We start from the raw sequence: 20287 nt of genomic DNA on the forward strand, positions 1-20287 counted from the left end.
GAGATGTTGCAGAACTTGGCAGACTTGGGGAGCCCTTGAATTTCTAAATGGCAGTGAGCCAAGCCCCCATGCATTTGACCACAGGCAGCTGGCTCAGGGTTTTATTGAACCTCCCTCCCAGGAATGTCGTGGGCTTGGTGAGTGCTGCTGGTCAGTTACTTTCCATGGCTCCAGATTGCTCCTCTGCTCCTTTATGGGTGATGTCTGGTCTTCCCCAAACTGAGTGCTCTGCTGCTGTACCTTTCCAACTGCTACTCCTAACCAAGTGTGGAAAATTCCCTTAAAACACTGGTAATAGTGGGCTATAAGGTTTAGCCACCAAAAAAATTTGTTAATCTCCTAAAGTCTGAAGATTAAAGAAGGGAATGACAGCATAAAGGAAAACATCTACAACTGGAATCAAATGTGACTATTCCCTTTTCTCAGTCATGACTTTCCCAAGTTCTGTCCCCTTAGCGTCCCTTCTCCCTAGTCCTGGGCTCCTTCTTGCCATGGCCATTCTTGACCCCTTCCACTATACTAACATTGATCATGTGCTTAAGCCAGATTCTGATGCAATCTGGCTCCCAGATCCTAGCCAGCTCCTCCAAACAGCTGTCATGCCATGCTCCCCAAGAATATCAGTGTTCCTTAAAAAATTAAAACATTGTCAGGGTGCCTGGATGGCTCAGTTGGTTAAGTGTCTGACTTTGGCTCAGGTCATGATCTCACCGTTCATGAGTTTGAGCCCCGAGTCAGGCTCTGTGCTGATGGCTCAGAGCCTGGAGCCTGCCTCGGATTCTGTGCCTCCCTCTCTCTCTGCTCCTCCCCTGCTCATGCTCCATCTCTCTGTGTCTCTCAAAAATAAATAAACACTGAAATTTTTTTTTTAAATTAAAAGATTGCCAAAGCTGCAACTCCACCATTAGTGAAGAGATTCTTTCACAGTGAATTTAGTTCATCTTTAGCTCATTGTCTCACCTCTCTAAATAAAAGAACCTTTAAGCCTTCTCCTCAGGAGATGTAAGACAAGACAGCACAAAAGTCTGCTGGCCCTTCTGACCATCATGACTTCAAACCACACATAGGTGCAGCTCCATTGGGTTAGAGGTGAGTGTGAGTTTCTAGTCGCAGCCAAGCAGGGGGAGGGTTTCATGAACTAACCACACAGTTGAGGGGCAGAGAGGACTAGCTGAATAGCAGGAGCTCCAAATTCCAGGTCTCTACAAGTTCACTCTCCTTGTGACCTTGTACCAGAACCAGACTTCTGTAACATGAGGTGGTGGGCCCCCATGGTCTCTGAAGGTGTATCAAATGCTGTGTTTCTATCTCTGTACTTGTGGGAAGTCTGTTTGTGGTACCAATAGCCTCTGCATTGCTGGAGCCAGCAGGAGAAGGACCCATGAGGACTTCAGGTGAGCTGGACTCAGGATGCCCAGGTCCTATAATGGAGGATCATTAGCACATAGTTTAAGAACATGGACTCTGGTGTCAGACCAAGCTGGGCTCCTACACATCACAGTCAGAAGACCTTGTATGAATCTGTTAACTTTCCTGTGCCTCTGGTTCCTCATCTCTTCCCCAGGGCAAGTATCAGTGGCTGCCTCCTAGACTCTGGTCAGCCCAGTCCTTGAGTACCTTCTTTGGCCTGAGGGACCATGTGGCTGGGGCAGATTAGACCCCAGACTGAGGCTACATCAGATTTAGTATTCTTTTATTCTCTGCCCTTACTGAGAGGCACTAGGCCTCCCTGATTCTCCAGAGGCCCATGGGCATTGTCAGTGCAGAGCACCTCCCTCTTTGCACCCATCAGACAACCTACATTGGGCTTCTCAGGCAGCCACAGCCTCAAGGGAGGATCAGGCCTTGTGAGCAGGGCTAGAGCCTCCAGGGGCTAGAGCCCAAGTCTCTGGGAGCAGCGGAAGCCAGGCAGCCAGGAAAGCAGGGTTGGCCAGGAGTATTTGGCTGAAATTCCCAGTACCGTGTGAATTCCCACTCTGTGAAGCAGGCAAAGAATCAGAGCATCCTTCTGAGTTTACAGTTCCCCCGGGTCCAGCCCTACTTCTGGTTCCTCAAGCCCCAGCCCCCATTTCCCATCACTGACACGAGCACTAGCTGAGGCCTTCTCACACAAAAACACAAAAGCTGTAGGCCTAGATCCTGTTTTTCTTTCTGCGCGCGCGCGCGCGCACACACACACACACACACACACACACACACACACATTTTCTCTCTCTCTCTCTCTCTCTCTCTCTCACACACACACACACATAGACACACACACATTTACTCTCTCTCTCTCTCTCTCACACACACACATGGACACACACACACACACACACACATCTTTGATTACAGAAACTGTAATCAAAACCTGCAAAGAAATAAAGCTTCTGGACAATGCACTCTATGAGGTTGTGTCCTGAATGTGTTTTCTGGGTTAGCCCTTGAACAGGGAGGGGCTCAAAGGAATGAGCTTGTAGCCAAGAGGTTCTGGCGGGAATAAAAGCTGTCAGGACACAAGCCTGGAAACTTGAGGGACCACAGAATGACAGATCATCAGAGCTAAGAGCTAGACGTGACACTAGATCTTATCTAAGACCCTCCCAGGCAAGCAAAGTTCTGCATAGCGTGAACCCCCAGTTACCTGGAAGCTTGTTAAACCCGGATTCCTTTGCCAACCTAGGCCTGTTGAACCAGAGTCTTCTGGGGTGGGTCTGGGGAGTTTGCAGGAGTAGTTCCATAGTGGAGCTCCCCACCTCACAAGGAAGTCTGCTGTGGTTGGCCAGCTCTACTTGCTGGTCAAGCTGGAACTTGCCTCCCTGTGACTATACCTCAGTCCTGTCCTCCACACCTGCCTATAGTGGTGTGAAAACCTACAGATGCAGGAAGGCAGTTTCTGCATCTTCCCAGAGTTGCCTTTCCTCTATTTCTCCAGGCTTTGCTCTCAGAGCCTACCCAGACCCTTCCTCTGGGCACATACCAACCTGTCTCCCCCTAATCAGGGGCACCAGACCTGGCCCCAGGTCCCAGAGGCAGCAAGACCAGGACATTAATCATTTCCTGGCCTGTGACCAGCAGCCACATTAAAAACCTCACTCATTAGAACAGCATGGCTTCCTCAGAAGTGCCTTGCAAAGATGAGGGTGCAAAGAGGCTCATGTTAGCTCTAACAGCCCAATTTTCACTGGCTCTACTTTCCACCTGGACAACCCTTATCCTCCTCCAGGGGCTTCTGGAAGCCCCCAGGCATAGGCCAACGTGAGCTCATAAGCCCATAAGACCTCACATCTTTCACATCACTTGTTCCAGTATCCCCCTCCCACCACCCCCGATTCTCACCCCCATCTCCATTGTCCACAAAACCACTTAATAATAATACCAGGCACTATTTTACTGTATTAACTTATTTAACTTTCAGTCAACCTTATGAGGTAGATATTATCATCTCTATTTTACTGCTGAGGAAACTGAGGCACAGAGAAGTTAAGTATCTTCTTCCAAGATCATATAGCTCATAAGTAGCAGTCCCAAGATTTGAACCCAGGCAGCCTGGCCCCAGAGTGCATGCTCTTAGTCTTTCTCCTGCACTAAATACTAATGGCTTTGCCTCGGGGGCCCTCTGCGAGAACTCTTGGTGCCTGGTTAAAGGGAACATTGTCCTGCATTTCCAAAGCCCTTGTCTGGGACAACCAACCAGGGCCTCTGCAAATACGCTGCCATGCACACTCCAATGCACCACAGCTTGTGGTGCTTGGACTTAATTCTGCTTGCCATCTTCTCAGATGCCTGAGCCCGTGGGGCCAGGAAATACAGTTCCATGTCACACATCCTGCTGAGACACTATGCTGCCTATGCTTCTTCATTCTTTTTCAGCCATCAGACAATAAAACAGCCCACCTTGATGCACACTGACTCCTAGAAACACAGACCACCATGCTATTCCTGGCTCATGCAACACATGGAGTCACTCTACACCTCCCAGTGTGCCTACTTTGTACTGCACTTTCTGATCCTCTAGACAAACTGATGCTTAACTCTGTTATACGGCAGCATCCTGTTGACTTAAGATCACCTCAGCACTCAAGTACCCAGTGGCATCCCTGCTCCCACTTCCAATTTTTTATGAACTGAAAATTAGGTTGGAATGTGCTCTGGCCCTCACAGCAAAGGATCTGCTTGTGGAGCTCCTAAAACCTCTGACCATGAAGCTGCTGGGCCTCCTCTTTTGGCTCACAATTGGAGATCATGGTGGCTGCTGCCATGACAAATCTGGACTTCCTGTTTGTGTCAGCATAGTGAGAGACCCATCCTGGCTTTTCAGTGGGCTGGCCCAGAGTGGAGCCTGTTCAGCTGCCCTTTCAGAAAAGTACCATGCAGGCTTTCCCAAGCAGCCAGGGAGTTCTGGAAGGCACAGGAAATGCTTCCATTTCATTGGGACACAACGTGTAAGTAGTGTGGCAATGTGGAAAGAGCTGGGCTGCACAACCCTGAGCGGGACCCTGGGTGAGTTACTCATTTTGCCTCAATTTCCTTATCTGTAAGCCAAGCCTTACAGTAATAGCTGCTAACAACAACAAACCTTTAAGGAACCTTTACTATGTTCCAGGTACTGTGCTAGGTTTGTTGTATACTTTATCTCATTTAATTTCCAAAATATCTCTGTGGGGTAGGTACTATTGTTATTCCCATTTAGAGATAAAGACTTCAAGCATAGAAAAGTAATGTGTTCTTGCTAATACAGTCATTGAGCCTAAGGTCAAACCCCGGGCAGCTTGACTTTAATTACCAGAATAATCTATATAAAGTGCCATGCAAGGTTCTCAGCTCATAACAGGTGCTCAGTCCCTAATGCAGCACAAAACAGTTTTTGAAAAGTTTTTACATATATTACTGCAATTGATGCTCTAACCTCACTGTGAGGACAGTGATCAACATCCCCAGGGAACTGAAAGTTCAGAGCAGTTAGGTATTATATCCAAATGCAGGAAAAGAAACTAAACATGGGGCTCAGTTCTAGGCTAAACTCTTTACATTCATTATCTCAAATAGCCTTCATAATGCTCTATAAGTTAGCAATGACTATACCTAGTTTATAGATTAGGAAACTAAGGCTTGGAAGGTTAAGTCATTTGTCCAAAGGACATAACAAGGAAGCAGCAAGACCTGGATTCCACTGCCTCATGGCTGTAAGCGGAGGAAATGGGGCTAGAATTATTTTTTTCTTCTTCCTAGTCGAGAAAACACCCCACTTTAACTGCAACAGAGTTTGAGCACACAGGAAAGGGTAACTCTTCTCTTACACATGATAGATACCCAATAAATATGGAATCATGTTGAATTTACTCAATATAGTTGACCCTTGAACAGTGCAGGAGTTAGAGGCACCAACCCCATGCACAGCTGAAAATACATGTATAACTTTTGACTCTCCAAAAACTTAACTACTGATAGACTGCTGTGGACTGGAAGCCTTCCTGATAACATAATCAGTCATTAAGACATATTTTGTATGTTATATGTATTATATACTGTATTCTTACAATAAAGTTAGCTAGAAAAATGGAAGTGTTATTAAGAAAATCATAAGGAAGAGAGAATACTTTTACAGTACGATACTATTAAAAAAAATCCACCACTGCTGTTCTGACCCATGTTGTTCAAGAGTTAACTGTAAATGTTTATTGAATTCATTCAACAAATGTTTATTGAGCACCAAATAACCAAGACCCCACTCTCAGAGACTTCACCTCCTAGTGGAATTACAATTGAATGACAATTCCTTTCTGATCTGATTTGCTTTGTGTTCCCTTACAAGCTTCTCTGGTCAGGAATTGGGGGATCCTTGGTCTATGCTGTCCTTGGGAATATCTAGAGCTTAACAACATCCTTTACCATGTAAGGTAGATTGCCAGCTTTTCTCTTCATTTTACCCTCCCTTGGGTGTTCAGGACCTGTCTTCACTAGCCAGGAGACTGGGTTTCTCTCTACCTCCCTGGAGACCCTTCGGGAAATGTGTGCCTAAGAAAAAGCAGGCAGTGTTCTGGAAGTGTTGATTGTTATAGGAGGTCAGAAGTGTATATTAAAATTATTTTGCTTTAGTTCCTACAGTGAGCAAAGAAGTAGCCTATCATTTTTTTTTCTCTAATTCCTGTCAGACTGCATATAAATTACTTAGGATAGGGGCTGTGTCTTTTGTATGTGTATCTCCAACTCTCAGCATAGGCTCTAATATGTGGTGGGAACTCAAGGTGGGATTGATGGATGGACAGATGAGCAGGTGAATGAGCAGGTGGATGGATGGATGGATGGATGTTTTTGTGAAAGGTTGGGTGGATAATTGGCTGGCTGAATGATTAAATGCCTGAATTGAAGGGAGGAAGAAATGAAGGGAGAAACAGGAGGAAAATGAGGGAGGAGGAAAGGATAGAAGATGATAATGAATGAATGCCTGGCTGGGTGATAGATACACTCTCCACTGAGTATGACTAATAGACATTGCATGTACTTCCTTCCACACTCCTGATGTTTTTTGGCATGAGAGTGAAAACAGTGATGAAGAAGGTAGGATAATCTAGTGGTTGTTGATCCTTGGCTTCTAGGAATAGAGTGGACAATGGTAGGAAAGAGTATCCAGGGGCGCCTGGGTGGCTCAGTTGGTTAAGCGGCTGACTTCGGCTCAGGTCATGATTTCACAGTCCGTGAGTTCGAGCCCCGCCTCGGGCTCTGTGCTGACAGCTCAGAGCCTGGAGCCTGTTTCAGATTCTGTGTCTCCCTCTCTCTGACCCTCCCCCGTTCATGCTCTGTCTCTTTCTGTCTCAAAAATAAATAAACGTTAAAAAAAAACATTAAAAAAAAAAGAGTATCCACCAAAGGCAAGCAGGCCCTGGGCACACAGTGGGATCCACAGGGTGGGCACTGAGGAGCTTTAGGGGAGCCAGGATCTGGTACTCAGTTCTTGGCAGGGAGAGCCCAATATCCAGCAGACTTCAGCAGAGGCATTTCTGCTCTCTCCCATGCTCTTAGGACTTGCTGCTAGAATAATAATTTTCTCCCAAGTCCCCAGAGTCCTTTTATCCTATCACAAGAGCACCAATTCCTCTTTGTGGCCAGGGCCCCTCTCTACAGAGACAGTCCGTGTTTGCCCTCCATGTGATGAGAAAGGGACCTAAGGATACAGCCACCACAAGGCCCAACCTCTACTACCATTCTCACCAATATCATCACTATTAATATTGCTTTATCTTGTCTAATCCTTCAAACAAGGCTGGAAAATGGGGATTATTAGCCCACATAATGTTTGAGAATATGAAACTCAGAAAAGTTAAGTAAAGTGCCCAAGGTCATCCAGGTGGGATTTCCACTAGGGCTCCCCAACTGCATTACCCTACACTGGCTTCCAGTTGGGTCCTTCTCTCCCAGGCAATCTGCCCAGGGCCCAAGTGCAGGAGCTGAACTCCCCACTCCCACCAGGGCTGGGACTGGGGCTGTTTCTTAGAGCTTCCTACCCAGGCCTAGTCATGTGATGTTGGGGAAGGGAAGATAATATTCCCGTCTATGACACAGGCCTATATTTATCTCTGCATACAAGCAGTTAGGAAACTGTTGCGCATTCCTGGGAATTTATGAGTGAAATAAACATTTAAATGTTTCTATAAGGTTTATTTAAGGAGAACAAAATGTGACCTGCTGGCTTATTATAGGGTGAGCTTGTGGGGAGACAGCCTGGGCCTCCATGCTTGGCTGATTTCAGGGAAGGGAAATGGACCCTTGGTGAGACTGGGCCTGTGGAAAGGTAAGGGGGTGCCCCTGTCATCTTTCCTCCAACTACGTGTTCAAATTTGTGCTGGCTGGAGGGCCTCCTGAAGGAAAGTGTTTGTGAAGGCGGGAGCAGCCTGGAAGAATAACAGGAGTGTCAGAGTGTCATGCACACACCGGGAACCACGAGAGGTGAGACCAAAGACCAGGAGAAAAAACTATAATAGTAGCATGGTGAAGTGGGAAGGCCAACAGGCCTAATATTTAGTCCTTTCCACTATTTGCCAGCTGCACAGCCCTGGACAAGTCCTTTCTTTCACTGGTAAAGTGGGGGCTGATGGGGAAAAAGCAGGGAGAAAGGAAATGCATCCATTGTCTACTCCATGCTCAGGGCCTTTACTTTCCTCTTTATGATTCTATGGCATTAGGAGGCATTACCATCCGCAATTTGTAGATGGATATCCTGAGATTCAGTGGCAGAATTGCTGGGAGGATGAAGTGAGGAAACACACCAGAAGTGTCTGGGATCGGGCCTCGCACTTAGAAGTCCAAGAAAGTGTCACTCCCTTCTACCCACATTTGTTCCTTTGTTGTTCATGTCTGTAACCTTGCAAAGGACATCTCTACATGGTCTCAGAGGCAGATGTTAAGAGAGGGAGTGGAGCCAAGTGAAGGTGGTCTTGGAGGTGGGCTTCTCTGGGAGTCACTGATTACCAGACCACTTGGGCTTTTGTGGTCAGATAGATGCCCAGGGAAGATGCTCTATGGCTCCATGACCAGAAGAGTGAGGCCCTCCTAATTTAACTCCAAATGATTGATCAGACTCAAAACTAAGAACAACAATCTCTTCAAAACCAAACTCCAAAGTAATTGATTCAGCCCCAAAGTTAACAATAACAGAATATAACATCTGACACTTACTGAGCATTTGCTAAGTGCCAGGTGCTTTCCATCTGGAGCTGCAGATTTAGCAAATGAAAATACAGCTATATCCATACAATTTTGGAACACACTTATACTAAAAAATTATTTGTTGTTTATTCGAAGTTCAAATATAACTGGACATCCTGTATTTTAGCTGGCAATCTTATTTCCATATCAATCTGTTTAATTTTTGTAACTACCCTGTGGGATAGTTATTTGACAGATGAGGTAACCAAGGAACAGAGAGGCGAGGTAACTTGCTCAAGGTCACACAGCTAGTAAGTGAGAACCTGTACTATGGATGAATTACTGTGGTTCCCAAGCTCAAGGCCCTTGAAGTCCTGAAGCCAGTAACTTCACTGGCAAGCTCCATATTTGGACATGCTGCACCACAAGTTTTCTTGAGGGCCTGTCTTATGTTTAGCAGCTCAGGTTGGGAGCAGGGTTGAGTATTCACACTCATCACACACACTACAACCTGGCAGAATTCACTCCAGAGGGTCTCTGGAATCTTCCCACACTTTCCTGGATTCCTGTCTCTTCAGTGACTACTGAACTGAAACAGCCCACAGGAGACTGAATGTTCCCCCACTAAAACAGTTTTTCACAGAGCTTGTTCATCCATTCTATGTACTGATTAGGGAAAGAACACTTTGATTTTATTATTGTATATTTTGCACGCACTGAAAAGAGAGAGTGAGGAGCATTCCAGGACATTCCATCAGGGGATTAGAGGATTTCTCCCTGATTGCTTTGTGCCTCCTGGTTTTTAAGCTGCTTTGAATTGCATGTGTTTGTGGTTACATGCTTGGCATTTGCCACCTATGGCTTGTTTCTGCCTTTCTATGAGCATGTCTGCCCCTACCCTCCTCTGACTGAGGGTGCATACAACCCCGTGCATGACAGCCACCTTAGGAGAGCTTTGCTGCAAGTTGTCTTCAGCCAGGAGGCAGAGAAAACTTCCACCAGAAGGCAGCTCCTTAGTGCGTTGCAGACATTTACCTCGCAGGTCAACAGTAAGGGCACCAGGCCCTGGGCACTACCTGGGGTGGGGGTGAGGGGTGCTTTCACCCACTCCTCATCCCATTGTGCTAACTGAGAAGCACTTCAGAGGTCTGCCTATTTCAATTTTCTCTTCCTGTGCTCTAGCATAGACTGTAGCACATGATAGGCATTCGGTAAGTTTGCTGGAGAGAATAAAGCATAACAATGTGTGGATGTTTATACACTGACTTCTTAGACTAGAAGGCTTTTGAAAACTTCAGTGAGCCAACCATAAAAAGAAAGGCTAGACAATCTGTACAGTAAGTAATTGGATGAAGCTGGAGGAGTAAGTTGAGGAGGGAGGGAAAGGAAGAGAGGCTTTTCATGCGGAGTGAAAAGTCAAAGGGCAGAGGAGAGGTGAGGATGGTTAAGCATTATCTCCTTCCATGTCCTTTGAGAGCTGAGAGTGAAGAATGAGGCTCTTTTTGTATTATTTTTGTCTGCTGAATAATTCTTTAAAGCAATCTTTCTCAGAGCCTGGGCCAAATGGATCACAGATTCATTTGGTTTCAGGTCAAATAGTTTAACTTCAGAGTCAAACCATGGATGGTTAGGAGAAGCATGCATTTCTCCTTATCTGCTAGGGATGTTTGTATTTATCAAATTGTCTCCCCATTTTTATAGCCTCATGTTTTTATATCTTAGATTTTATTGCTGGTTATTTCAAATTGCTTTGGGAAATAGGTAGTGTGTCAATAAAATAAAATAAATAAATGAATTGTATTCTACTTACTTAGCAGAGTGAAGGTATTAGACTCTTGGAAATGGGTATATATTATAATCCCCGCAGCACTACACAAGGTTTTTTTCAGGATGTAACATGAAGAAAGTAATGTTTGGCTCTCCCACCCCTTTTATGTAGACTTACCTCATCCTCATTAATGTCTGCTGGGAATTCATAAAAGCCCATCCCAAGAGATGGCAGAAACCATATGATATAATGAGCATGAAAATAATATTTTAGCCAAAGTGCATTTCTTCCTGTTCACCAGAGGATTCTTACAAGAAAGAAATTCTCTATATATGAAAATCATGAAAAAGGTAATTTTTAGAGCACAAACTGTTGCAGTTGAAATAAACTCCACCCAGGGAAAGAATTTCAAACATACCATAAGAAAAATCAGCGTTTCAATTGGAATTCCCATGGTAGCAGTCACCCATTGGACTGTATGGAAAGAAATCCCACCAAGACGATGTGGGAGTTACACAAAATGAAATATATTGTACAGCTTAGTGCTTAGACTTAACCATATTGTGTTGTATACCTAAAAGTTTTCTAACGGGGTAGATTTTATAAGCATTCTTATCACAACAGCAACAACAATAACAATAATAAATAAATAAGAAGGCAAAAGGAAGAAATGTTGAGAAGTGATAGATAGACTTATGGCATAAATTGTGATAAGAGTTTCATAAGTGTATACTTATCTCTAAACTCATCAAGGTATATACATAAAATATGGATAGATTTTCATATGTCAATCATACCTTAATAAAGTGGTTTAAAAAAAAAGGTGTCATGAGTCAAGGAGGCTTTAAGCACAAACCTCCTGTGTTTCAGAAAACACAGGTTTTCAGGCTAAGAATCATGTGCCACAGGGGCAGTAACTCGGATGCTTTCAGGGCCAGTCAGGGAGTACAAATGATTGAAGCAAGCTACAGAAGCAGACCAACAGTTACTCTGCAGAAATGCAGACCCAAGATGGCTTGGTCTCTTGGTTTTTCAGGAAAAGCAGGAAATCCAGACCTTTATGGGAATTCTTCCAATTATAAATGTTGACAACTAATATAAAAATTTATAAACATTATTTAGCAAATGGCCCTCCAGGTCTCTAATTTGTACCTCAGAGAATAGCTAATTCTTTCATTGAGATCCAAGAAACCACAACAAGAAACCCTGGTAATGACATGAAGAAAAGCCTCTGGAAAAACTTCAGCCCTTCTTTCTGCTCACTGGAGGATCCATCCCCTTTCCTCCCTTTTTACTGGCTCTCCCATTTAGCTTGGCAACTGCCCCTGGTCCTGTCTGCTCCAGTTTCAGCCCATGACCTACCATTTTGATTCCCCTTTTTGACCTCAGCAGCTCTTCTGGATGCTGTTCCACTGTGTGTCATCAGGTCCCACATCATGACCCAAGATCCTCCTGCTTCCTTTCTGGCCCCTTGGAAGGCCCCAGCTTCTCTGCCTCTTGCTGGCCTCCTACCAGGGGACAAAAGGTGGGGAGAACTGAATACAGCCATTGTTCATTTTATGATAATCATGATCAATAGATATTTGTAGACCATATGACACTTATCAAAGTGCATACACATCCATCATTTCATTTTATTCACATAAACTTCTGAGACAGAGCAGGCCTTTAACCATTTTATAGTTATGGGAATTGACAGGGTAACAAGAGGACAAAGCAAGTAACCAGCTCATCACTAGCCCATCAAGCTTATACTATCTATAGAAGGAGCTATTGCTTTTTTTGGGAAACTTCTTGAGCATGTCTTACAAGAGTCTTTGACAGAATTATGGATACCTGTGTTCTCGGAGGGACTGGAGTTCTGGAGTTGTGAGGATTGGTTGGCCAGTCTTGGTTCCAGTAACAAGCATCATACTAACTCCCTGTCACTGTACATTGGCCAAATGGAGAGTAACACGGCTCCAATTTACTGGAAGCTTCTCAAAATTCCTAAGCGGTAGATGGATACTATAATAACAGGGCTTCTTCCATCATCTCAACCAATGTGCATCATGATGATCCATTCATGGATCTGCTGTCAACATTTCTATGTTTTCTCTTTGGGTGGTCAAGTGATTCCCAAACCTGACCTTCAGTGTTCTCCATGTGTGAAACCACAAAAATCAAATTCACTGGAATAACACCCAATGTCCTTCAGAAGCTGGCTCATCCTTTTATTCTATTTCCATTATTTGCCTCTAAATTAGGTTCCTGCATCCAAGTCCAGTGTGTGTGTTTGTGTTGTAGTCTTCCCCCTACAAATAAGCAATTATTTGACACCAGCAGGGTGTCAAGGAATTCAACTAAATTCTGACACTACCTACCTGGAGACAGAATCAGAACCACAGGTAAAGAACTCAGTCCTACAAGACTACCCTCACTTCAGACACCAATCACAAGTTCAGGTTGTCACCTGTGCTTCTGATAGACTGGTTAGAAATCAGAGGTTCCCATGATCCTCTCCTCAGGTTTGATAATTTGCTAGAGTGACTCACAGAACTCAGGAAAACCCATTTACTCACTAGATTAATGATTTATTACAAAGTATATTAAAGGATACAAATCAACAGTCAGATGAAGAGATACACAAGGTGAGATTCTGAATAAAGGAGCTTCTGTCCTCATGGAGCTTGGGATGTAGCATAGTGGCATGTGGAAATGTTCTGGTTTCCCAACATGGAAACTGTCTGAACCTCCTCCTTTTAGAGGCTTCATTATGTAGGCATGATTGATTAACTCATTGGCCATCAGGGATTGATTCAACCTCTAGCCCCTCTCCCATCCCCAAAAATCAGGGGGCGGGACTGAAAGTTCCCACCCTCTATTCATAGTTGTTTCCCTGGCAACCAACTTCCATGCATAGATGTCTTGCAAAAGTCACCTTCATTAACATAAACTCAGCTGTGGTGAAAAGGGCTTGTTATAAATAAAAGACACCCATTTCACCTTTATGGCTCTGAAGGGAGTTCAGAACTGAGGACAAATATTATAAGATACCAAATATTATAAGAAGAGATTTTTCCATTGCTCTTATTGCTCAGGAAATTCCAAGGGTCTTGGGAGCCATGAGCTAGAAACTGTGGATGAAGACCAAATATATATGAGAAATATACTTTGGTCATCTGAATGACTATATATATATATATTTTTCTTATAAACCACAATATTGCAGTTCCATTCTTGACTTTTCTATCTTACATACCCCATAATCCACACTCCAGTTACACTGATAAATCCCTAATGCCCAGTTATGTCTTTTACTAATGCTGTTCCCTTTGCCCAAAACCTCTTCCCTACTATCTTTGCCTTACAAGCTCCCATCCATCCCTCAAAACCTAGCTCAAATGTCCTCTCTTCTGGAGAGTCGTCAACTCCCCTGATGAATTTTCCTTCTTTTCCTTTGAACTTTCACAGAATGTGGTCCATTTTTTTTCAGCTTAAATTTATTATGAGTATTCATTACTTCTCTGTATCCCTTGCTTGTGAGGTCTTGAGGGTCTTTGTTTTTCAAGCTGTTCCTGGCACATGATGGATAACTAAAGTGTCTTTGTTGAAGGAGAGAGAAAAGTTATATGACAGTAATAAAACTATTTATTGAAAACGCCAGTCATGTGCTAGGTGCTTTTTCAGCATTATTTTTAAAACTTACATCAACCTTGTGAGTTAGATTTTATGATCATGGGGTATAGAGAGGTTAAATAACTTGCTCAAGGACACACAGCTAGTGGATGGTGAGCATAAATTTGAGCACAGGTCTGTATGATTCTTCCAATAGGCAATACTGTTTTCTACTCCTCCTATCTAGCCAAAGTCCCTGCCCAAACTTTCCTTCCATGTGCTCAGAGATTCTGAGTGCTTCCACCTCCTCCAATCCCTGCACCTCTCTCCAGCTGAAGAGGTCTTGGAACACAGGGATCTGGCATTCCCTGGCCTGACTCTGAGACAACTCTCTATCTCGTCCAGTCTTTATGTTTGAAGCCAAGGGAGGGGAGGAGATACAAATGAAAATGGGAAGTGCTGGTTTCACTAAAAATTGTGGGATTTAAGAAGTACAGATAGCACCATATGGAACCCACTTAACAACAAGTAATAATGAGAAAAGGAGAGAAGGCCTCCCCACCAACCTTGCAAAGAGTCAATACGTATACACTAAGGGCTCAAGAACACAGCTCAGCCCTGGGTCTGTGAGGGCAGCCCCCAGGCAATGGATTCAGGAGGGCCATTAGCTCCAGAAGGACACAGTCCTCAAAGTGGCAATGGCGACCCACTGCTCTGAAGCTCCAGGAAGCCACACCAACAGTGGGAGGTGGTGTAATGTGACATGCTTAAGAGTGTTGGGAGACAGGTCTTGGCAGGGACTGTGTGGTGTTCACAGAGAGCCCTGGCAGCACACATCAGTAAGGGGGTTGGGGATCAGGGAAGAAGAGAAGGAAAACGATAAGGGTACATATGAGAGGACCCCTAGAGAGATGCCCAGACATAACTGGGAATGATTCTGAGATGGAAATACAGCAACAGTAGGTGGCAAAAGAACCAGAGAGACACTGTGTGTTACTGTTATCTAGTCCTATTTTTATCCCCAGTACACTTAGGTGTGGGAAAGTGCAAGTTGACATGCATCTTTATGGACCTTATTGTATACCCTATAGTGCTTTATTCGATTCACTTATTCACTCACTCAACCAATATTTATTATAGTCCAGATATGGTATTACCATTCACACAACCATCACAGTGTAACCGTATACTGATTTCACTACAGCCTCACCAACCCAGAATGGAATAACTCTCATGTTTACTGTTAGTAGTTTTATTTAATGGTTTTGAAATACCTAAAAAATCTAAGTACTGGCTAATAACTTTTGTCCTAATTTCAGAAATGTGTAATTAGATAAACATTTTTCAAGGTTATACAAATTAAATGTCACAAATTAAATTATCAAAATGTCACAACTATCCCAATATGGGCTCTCAGTGAATACCGGGAATGTGTGGATGCATCCTTCCCCAGTCTGGCTGGCTGCAGCCTAAGGCCTCTGCACCATTCTTTTTCTAGATTCTTAGTGAGGACTAACCAGGGGTGGCTTAGAGGTTCCCAAAACTTGGTGCATGAAAAGTAGAACATGTTAAAGCTCAGTGAATTCTTGCTGGGGAATGAAGGAGAAATGGCGTTTTTACTTTCTTGCTTTCCTTTTTTCCCCCCTTGAATAATCCAAATAAACTGCATTCAACCTTTATCAAGATGGTTCTGAGTGTCATAATACTGGAATAAATGCTCTAGCTCCACCTCCTGGGAGCTTCCATCATCCTAAGTCTAACTCCATCTGTGTTTTTGTTCTGAACCACCAGGGCCCTCACACTGCAGAAATATCCTGCAGTCCACCTACCATCATCCTGACTGGGGAGGCCAGTTCACCAGAAGGAGAAACTGATAAAAACCTAGTCAACAGGTACATTCCATGTGCCTAATCTTTGTGCTGTATAGAACAATATTCCCTACAATATGAGGATTAAACAGATAAATAGATAGATAGATAGATCTTCTTCATTGATCATTTTATTGATGAAATACAATCAAGCACTTTTTCCAAATGTGAGAAAGAGCTTGGGATTTTTTCCATTATCTTCCCCACCCCCAAATTATTTTTCTTCTCCTGGATCTGGCTCTTTGCACTTTAAGAAAAGCACAAATCATGCAGGCAGTTTTGTATAATAACTGCCCAGATATTTACAAACAGACCTGAGAGATATGAGTCTTTGACTGGAGAATGCTGCCCCTGGCCAAAGTGTGTCCTGTGTGGAAGATGAGCCAAGGACATTGGCTCATATGCACAGGGATGTCACTGCCTCAGTTTGGCACAGCACTAGTACATGCATTGGTTTAACTGGAATAAGATTGTGTAAGTATAGTTTCCAAAAAGCTACAAGGATCATTCTCATACAGATATATAATGAGCATGTGTCAAAGATTTCTTGAACTCATTGACAAGGGAACCATGAGGATAACAAAGCCAGTTCAAAAGAGGATATAAGAGATGGAAATATGTATATAATCAGTGAGGAGGAAAAGAATGCTGGAATAAGATCGCTAAGTTAGACATAAAATAGGTTAATATTCCACAAGACAATGAAACCTTGTTTTTTATCTTTCTTCTCCAGAAATCATCTACATCTCTTCCAGACAATTATTCACATTTTATGAGTTTTCTACAGTTAGATGTTCACTCAGTCTGGGCCCTAATGAACAGTAAATAGTCAAAGTTACATTTCCTTAGGGAAGTGTTTCAAAAACCTTAGCAAGCATCAGAATCACCTAGGGGGCATGTTCAATCAAGATGTCTGGGTCCCACCCCCAGAATTTCTGATCCATTTGGTCTGGGGTGGAACCTGAGAATTTGCATTTCTAACAATTTCTCAAGCTTAGACAAGCTTGAAGGATGATGCTCTAGGACGACTTTGAAAGAATATACAGGTATCTGTGTGTTTACCAGTTGTGGACAAATTGCTTAACAAGATGACTCTGTTCTGTCTTTCAGAGCTCACAGTCCCCATAGGAGGCTTTCTCACCGAAACTTGAAGGTTTCCACTGTTTCACTGACTTCTGTGGGTAAGGGCTAGTCCAATTTATCTTATTTCTGTAGAGACAAGGGTCCGGCTGAAGTTGTGTTTGAGCAGGAAGGCTAAGATCTGGCAGCTTAGCCAGGCTCAGCCCCTTCCCCTCTCTTAATTCTCAGGCAGGTCCATAACTATGAGCCCAAGAGGGCAAAGTCAGTCTGCCCCTCTGTGTTTGTGCCCAGAAGAAGTATGATATCTAATTATAATTTATTTGGTAAAAAGACAAGGCCAGGGGGTAAAGAAAAAGATGAGGAAGTCAAAGAGAATACAGCTGGGTGAGGCTCAATTCTGGGGTTCAGGGGGCAGAGGCCTCCACCTCCTGCTAGAAAGGCCCACATCCAGGTAGGTACGTGCCTGAATGCAAGCATGGCTGCCCCAACCACCAGTTAATTCTCCAAGTGGTTTCTCAGGGTCTGTTCTGGACCATTGGAACAGAGATGTCATACAGATTTGGTCTCTGCTTTCATGTTGCTCATAGTCTATGAGCAGACTAAGACGTGAACAGATATAATCAAGACACTGTATTTTAAGGCCCTTCACAGAAGTGTTAGGGAAACTAAGGCAAGAAGGGGACCAATTCTGTCTGGGGAGGGGGAAGGCTGGATAGGGATTCCAGATGAAAGAGTATTTGAGTTGTACCTCAGAGAGTTGGACAGACAGACAAGAGGAAGAAAAAGCATTCAAGGTGGAAGAAACAACATGGTGGAGATGCAGGAACCATAACAGAGTAACAGAGTGACTGAATGTTCTGATGTGTGTATTAGGGTCAGGGCTCTTTCAAATGCTGGAAACCTAACTTAAACTCTTACACCAAAAATACATACATACATACATACATACATTCATACATAAAAATAAATAAAAGCCAGGTTTTGTGGTTTCAAGGAGTGCTGAATCCAGGTGCTCAAGTTGGGTCATTAGTAATTGGTTTATCCCATCTCTACAGTTTCATGTGTTTGCTTCTTTTTTGTTTGTTCATTTGTTTGTTTGTTTGTTTGTTTGTTTGCAAATGGCTACCAGCAACTCCAGGCTTATGTTGCATCAGTGGAAATAGAGTGCCTCTTCCTGTACACTCAACACAATTCTAAGACTTGCCTCTTCCTGGCCTCCCATGGGCATCCCTGAGTCAATCACTATGGCCAGGGAGATTGAACTCATTGACTGGCCAAGGCTGGGGTGAGGTGGGGGATAGGATTTATCTTCTTCCTAACTAACATAATTGAGACTCAGAGGGGTTTCATACAAAGCAAAATGGGGAACTACAACCAGAAGAAGGGGAAAGGGAGGCTGTAGAGGCACAATGAGAGCTATTCATCACCAAGGGGGATGGGAGGGAGCTTAGGAGAAATATATGGGATGGGCAAAAGTGCTGGGCCAAGTTTGGCTTTTGCACATGACTAGGGACCATGAGGAATCCTGACGAGGTAAGGCAGGAGGATTGCAAGGTCAGATATGGCTCTTAGGAAAATCACTCTGATAGGCAGTGGAAGATGGGATGAAGGGGAGAGCCTGAAGGTAAAGGACCTAGGAAGTGACTGTTGTAATTGTGCAGGTGAGATCTAAGAAACAAGAATGGAGAGGAGGCACAATTTCCAGAGATATTTATGAGGTAAATGATGATCAGGACTTGATGATCAGTAGATGGGACGTGAAGAGACTGAGGAAAGAGTGTGGAGTGACTTCCATGTTTCTGAGCAGCTGGGGAAAGTGGTGTCATTCACCCAGAGAAGACCTGCTGGAGAAGAGGCAGTTTTGGAGAAGGATGGGGGTAGACAATGTGAGTAGAGGAAAGAAGGGAGGGAAGGTGGCCATGATCTTTGGAGTGTTCCCTTTATCCACACATCTTAAACTCACTAGCTTGTTGAAGAAACAGAGACCTGAAGGATGAACACACTAGGGAAACAGCACAGAGGTGGAGCTCCTGATGGCTTTCCCTAATGGCAGAGTTTAGGACAGTACTGGGAACCTGTTGCAGAGGACTTGCCACAACCACAGACTACAGGCAGCCCTATCTGTCTCCCTAGGCCAGCATTAGGGCCAATGTTTGGCTGGCTGAGTCCACTCTGGACAGCTTCCCTGGGCTGGGGTGTTGGGGGACCAAGGATCCTATGGCTCTTGCCCCATGTTCACCCTCCCACTGCAGACCCTGCAGGGCACATTATTGACCTAGTACATGACCAGCTGCCAGATATCAGCATCTCAGAGGAGGACAAAAAGAAAAACCTGGCGCTGCTGGAAGAAGCCAAGTTGGTGAGTGAACGATTCCTGACTCGCCGCGGGAGGAAGTCCAAGAGCTGCCCCGGAGACTCCCAGTCAGGTAGGATACACAGGTGGCTGCCCTGAGCACGTCCAAGGTGGGGTGGGGGATAGGGAGGTCCAGGCTCCAGTTGTGGGAGCTCTGCTTCCAAGAGGTGGCCTTTGACTTGCCTGCCCCCAGGCCTCTAGACCCTAGGAGGACTGAGTCCTGTGGAAGGAATCTTGTGAGAAGAAGACATCTTACTCTGTTTCAGAAGCTCTAAAAATACTGATCCCACTTTAGTTCAGAAAACTCTGCTTTTCATTTTTTAGGCCTATTGTGTTTTTGTTTCACCAAGAAATGTTAGCCCATATGATACCCATGAATTTAGCATGGGTTTCCCCTCCCTGAATCCTGCATAGAGAGAAATCCCTGTGTGATGCCCGTGTGCACAGGCTCCTGGACCACTCTGCATGGATGGAGTCCTCCTGCGGTAGGAGCCTTATCTGGCAGTCCAGAATCAGTCCCTGTCCCTGACGAAACGATCCTAGTTCCCAGGGATCAGATATACCTGAAAGGATGTCTTTGTTTAGCTGAAGTTGTAAACCTTCACAAATGCTGGCCAGTTTGTGTCTGTTTCCACAGCTGTTGCCTTGAACCTCAGCCCCGGAGCTTCTCCCGCATCCTCTCAAAGCAACTCGCTTACTGTTCCCACGCCGCCTGGTGAGGTCCAGTGCCCCTGGCTTCTCCCTTTGGGTGGCAGCTGAGCCCCTCCCATGGCCTGAGCAGGAGGCCTCCTATCTTGCAGGCTTTCTAGTCAGGACCCCTGTTTGGTCTTCTCCTCAGAGGGCTCCCAGCTAGGCCTAGCTGGGCTGGCTCTGAGGAGATGGATGTACTTTCTATTGGGGTTCTGAGCTCATGTGGGGAGACAGGCCTAGCCCAGGATGAGGCCAGGTAGGAGAGGATGGAGGCAAGGTTGTGGGAAGGAGGCTAAAACTGGT

At 44.5% G+C, this 20287-nt stretch overlaps 1 protein-coding gene and 1 long non-coding RNA gene across 13 annotated transcripts in view; one reads left to right on the forward strand and one right to left on the reverse strand.

Moving 5' to 3' along the window:
* The window catches only part of LOC109271134 (uncharacterized), a 197022-nt gene that overhangs the window by 79667 nt on the left and 97068 nt on the right, over nt 1–20287 (reverse strand). Inside the window, exon 4 of the long non-coding RNA XR_008421199.1 lies at nt 11759–11904. This is a non-coding gene — a long non-coding RNA (uncharacterized LOC109271134). The remainder of the gene's footprint in view (nt 1–11758; nt 11905–20287) is intronic.
* IRAG1 (inositol 1,4,5-triphosphate receptor associated 1) overlaps nt 1–20287 on the forward strand; it is a 119673-nt gene that overhangs the window by 45276 nt on the left and 54110 nt on the right. For 10 of the 12 annotated variants that reach the window (XM_019456303.2, XM_019456310.2, XM_019456304.2 and 7 more), the window contains 4 exons: nt 15785–15885; nt 16972–17042; nt 19194–19367; nt 19932–20009. In XM_019456303.2, the coding sequence (XP_019311848.2) occupies nt 15785–15885; nt 16972–17042; nt 19194–19367; nt 19932–20009 (424 nt within the window). The remainder of the gene's footprint in view (nt 1–15784; nt 15886–16971; nt 17043–19193; nt 19368–19931; nt 20010–20287) is intronic. The other 2 variants (XM_053899992.1, XM_053899993.1) reach the window with 1 other exon arrangement.

This window comes from Panthera pardus, unplaced genomic scaffold (genome assembly GCF_024362965.1).
Source record: "Panthera pardus isolate Hobbes unplaced genomic scaffold, ASM2436296v1 HiC_scaffold_12, whole genome shotgun sequence".
NCBI lineage: Eukaryota > Metazoa > Chordata > Mammalia > Carnivora > Felidae > Panthera > Panthera pardus.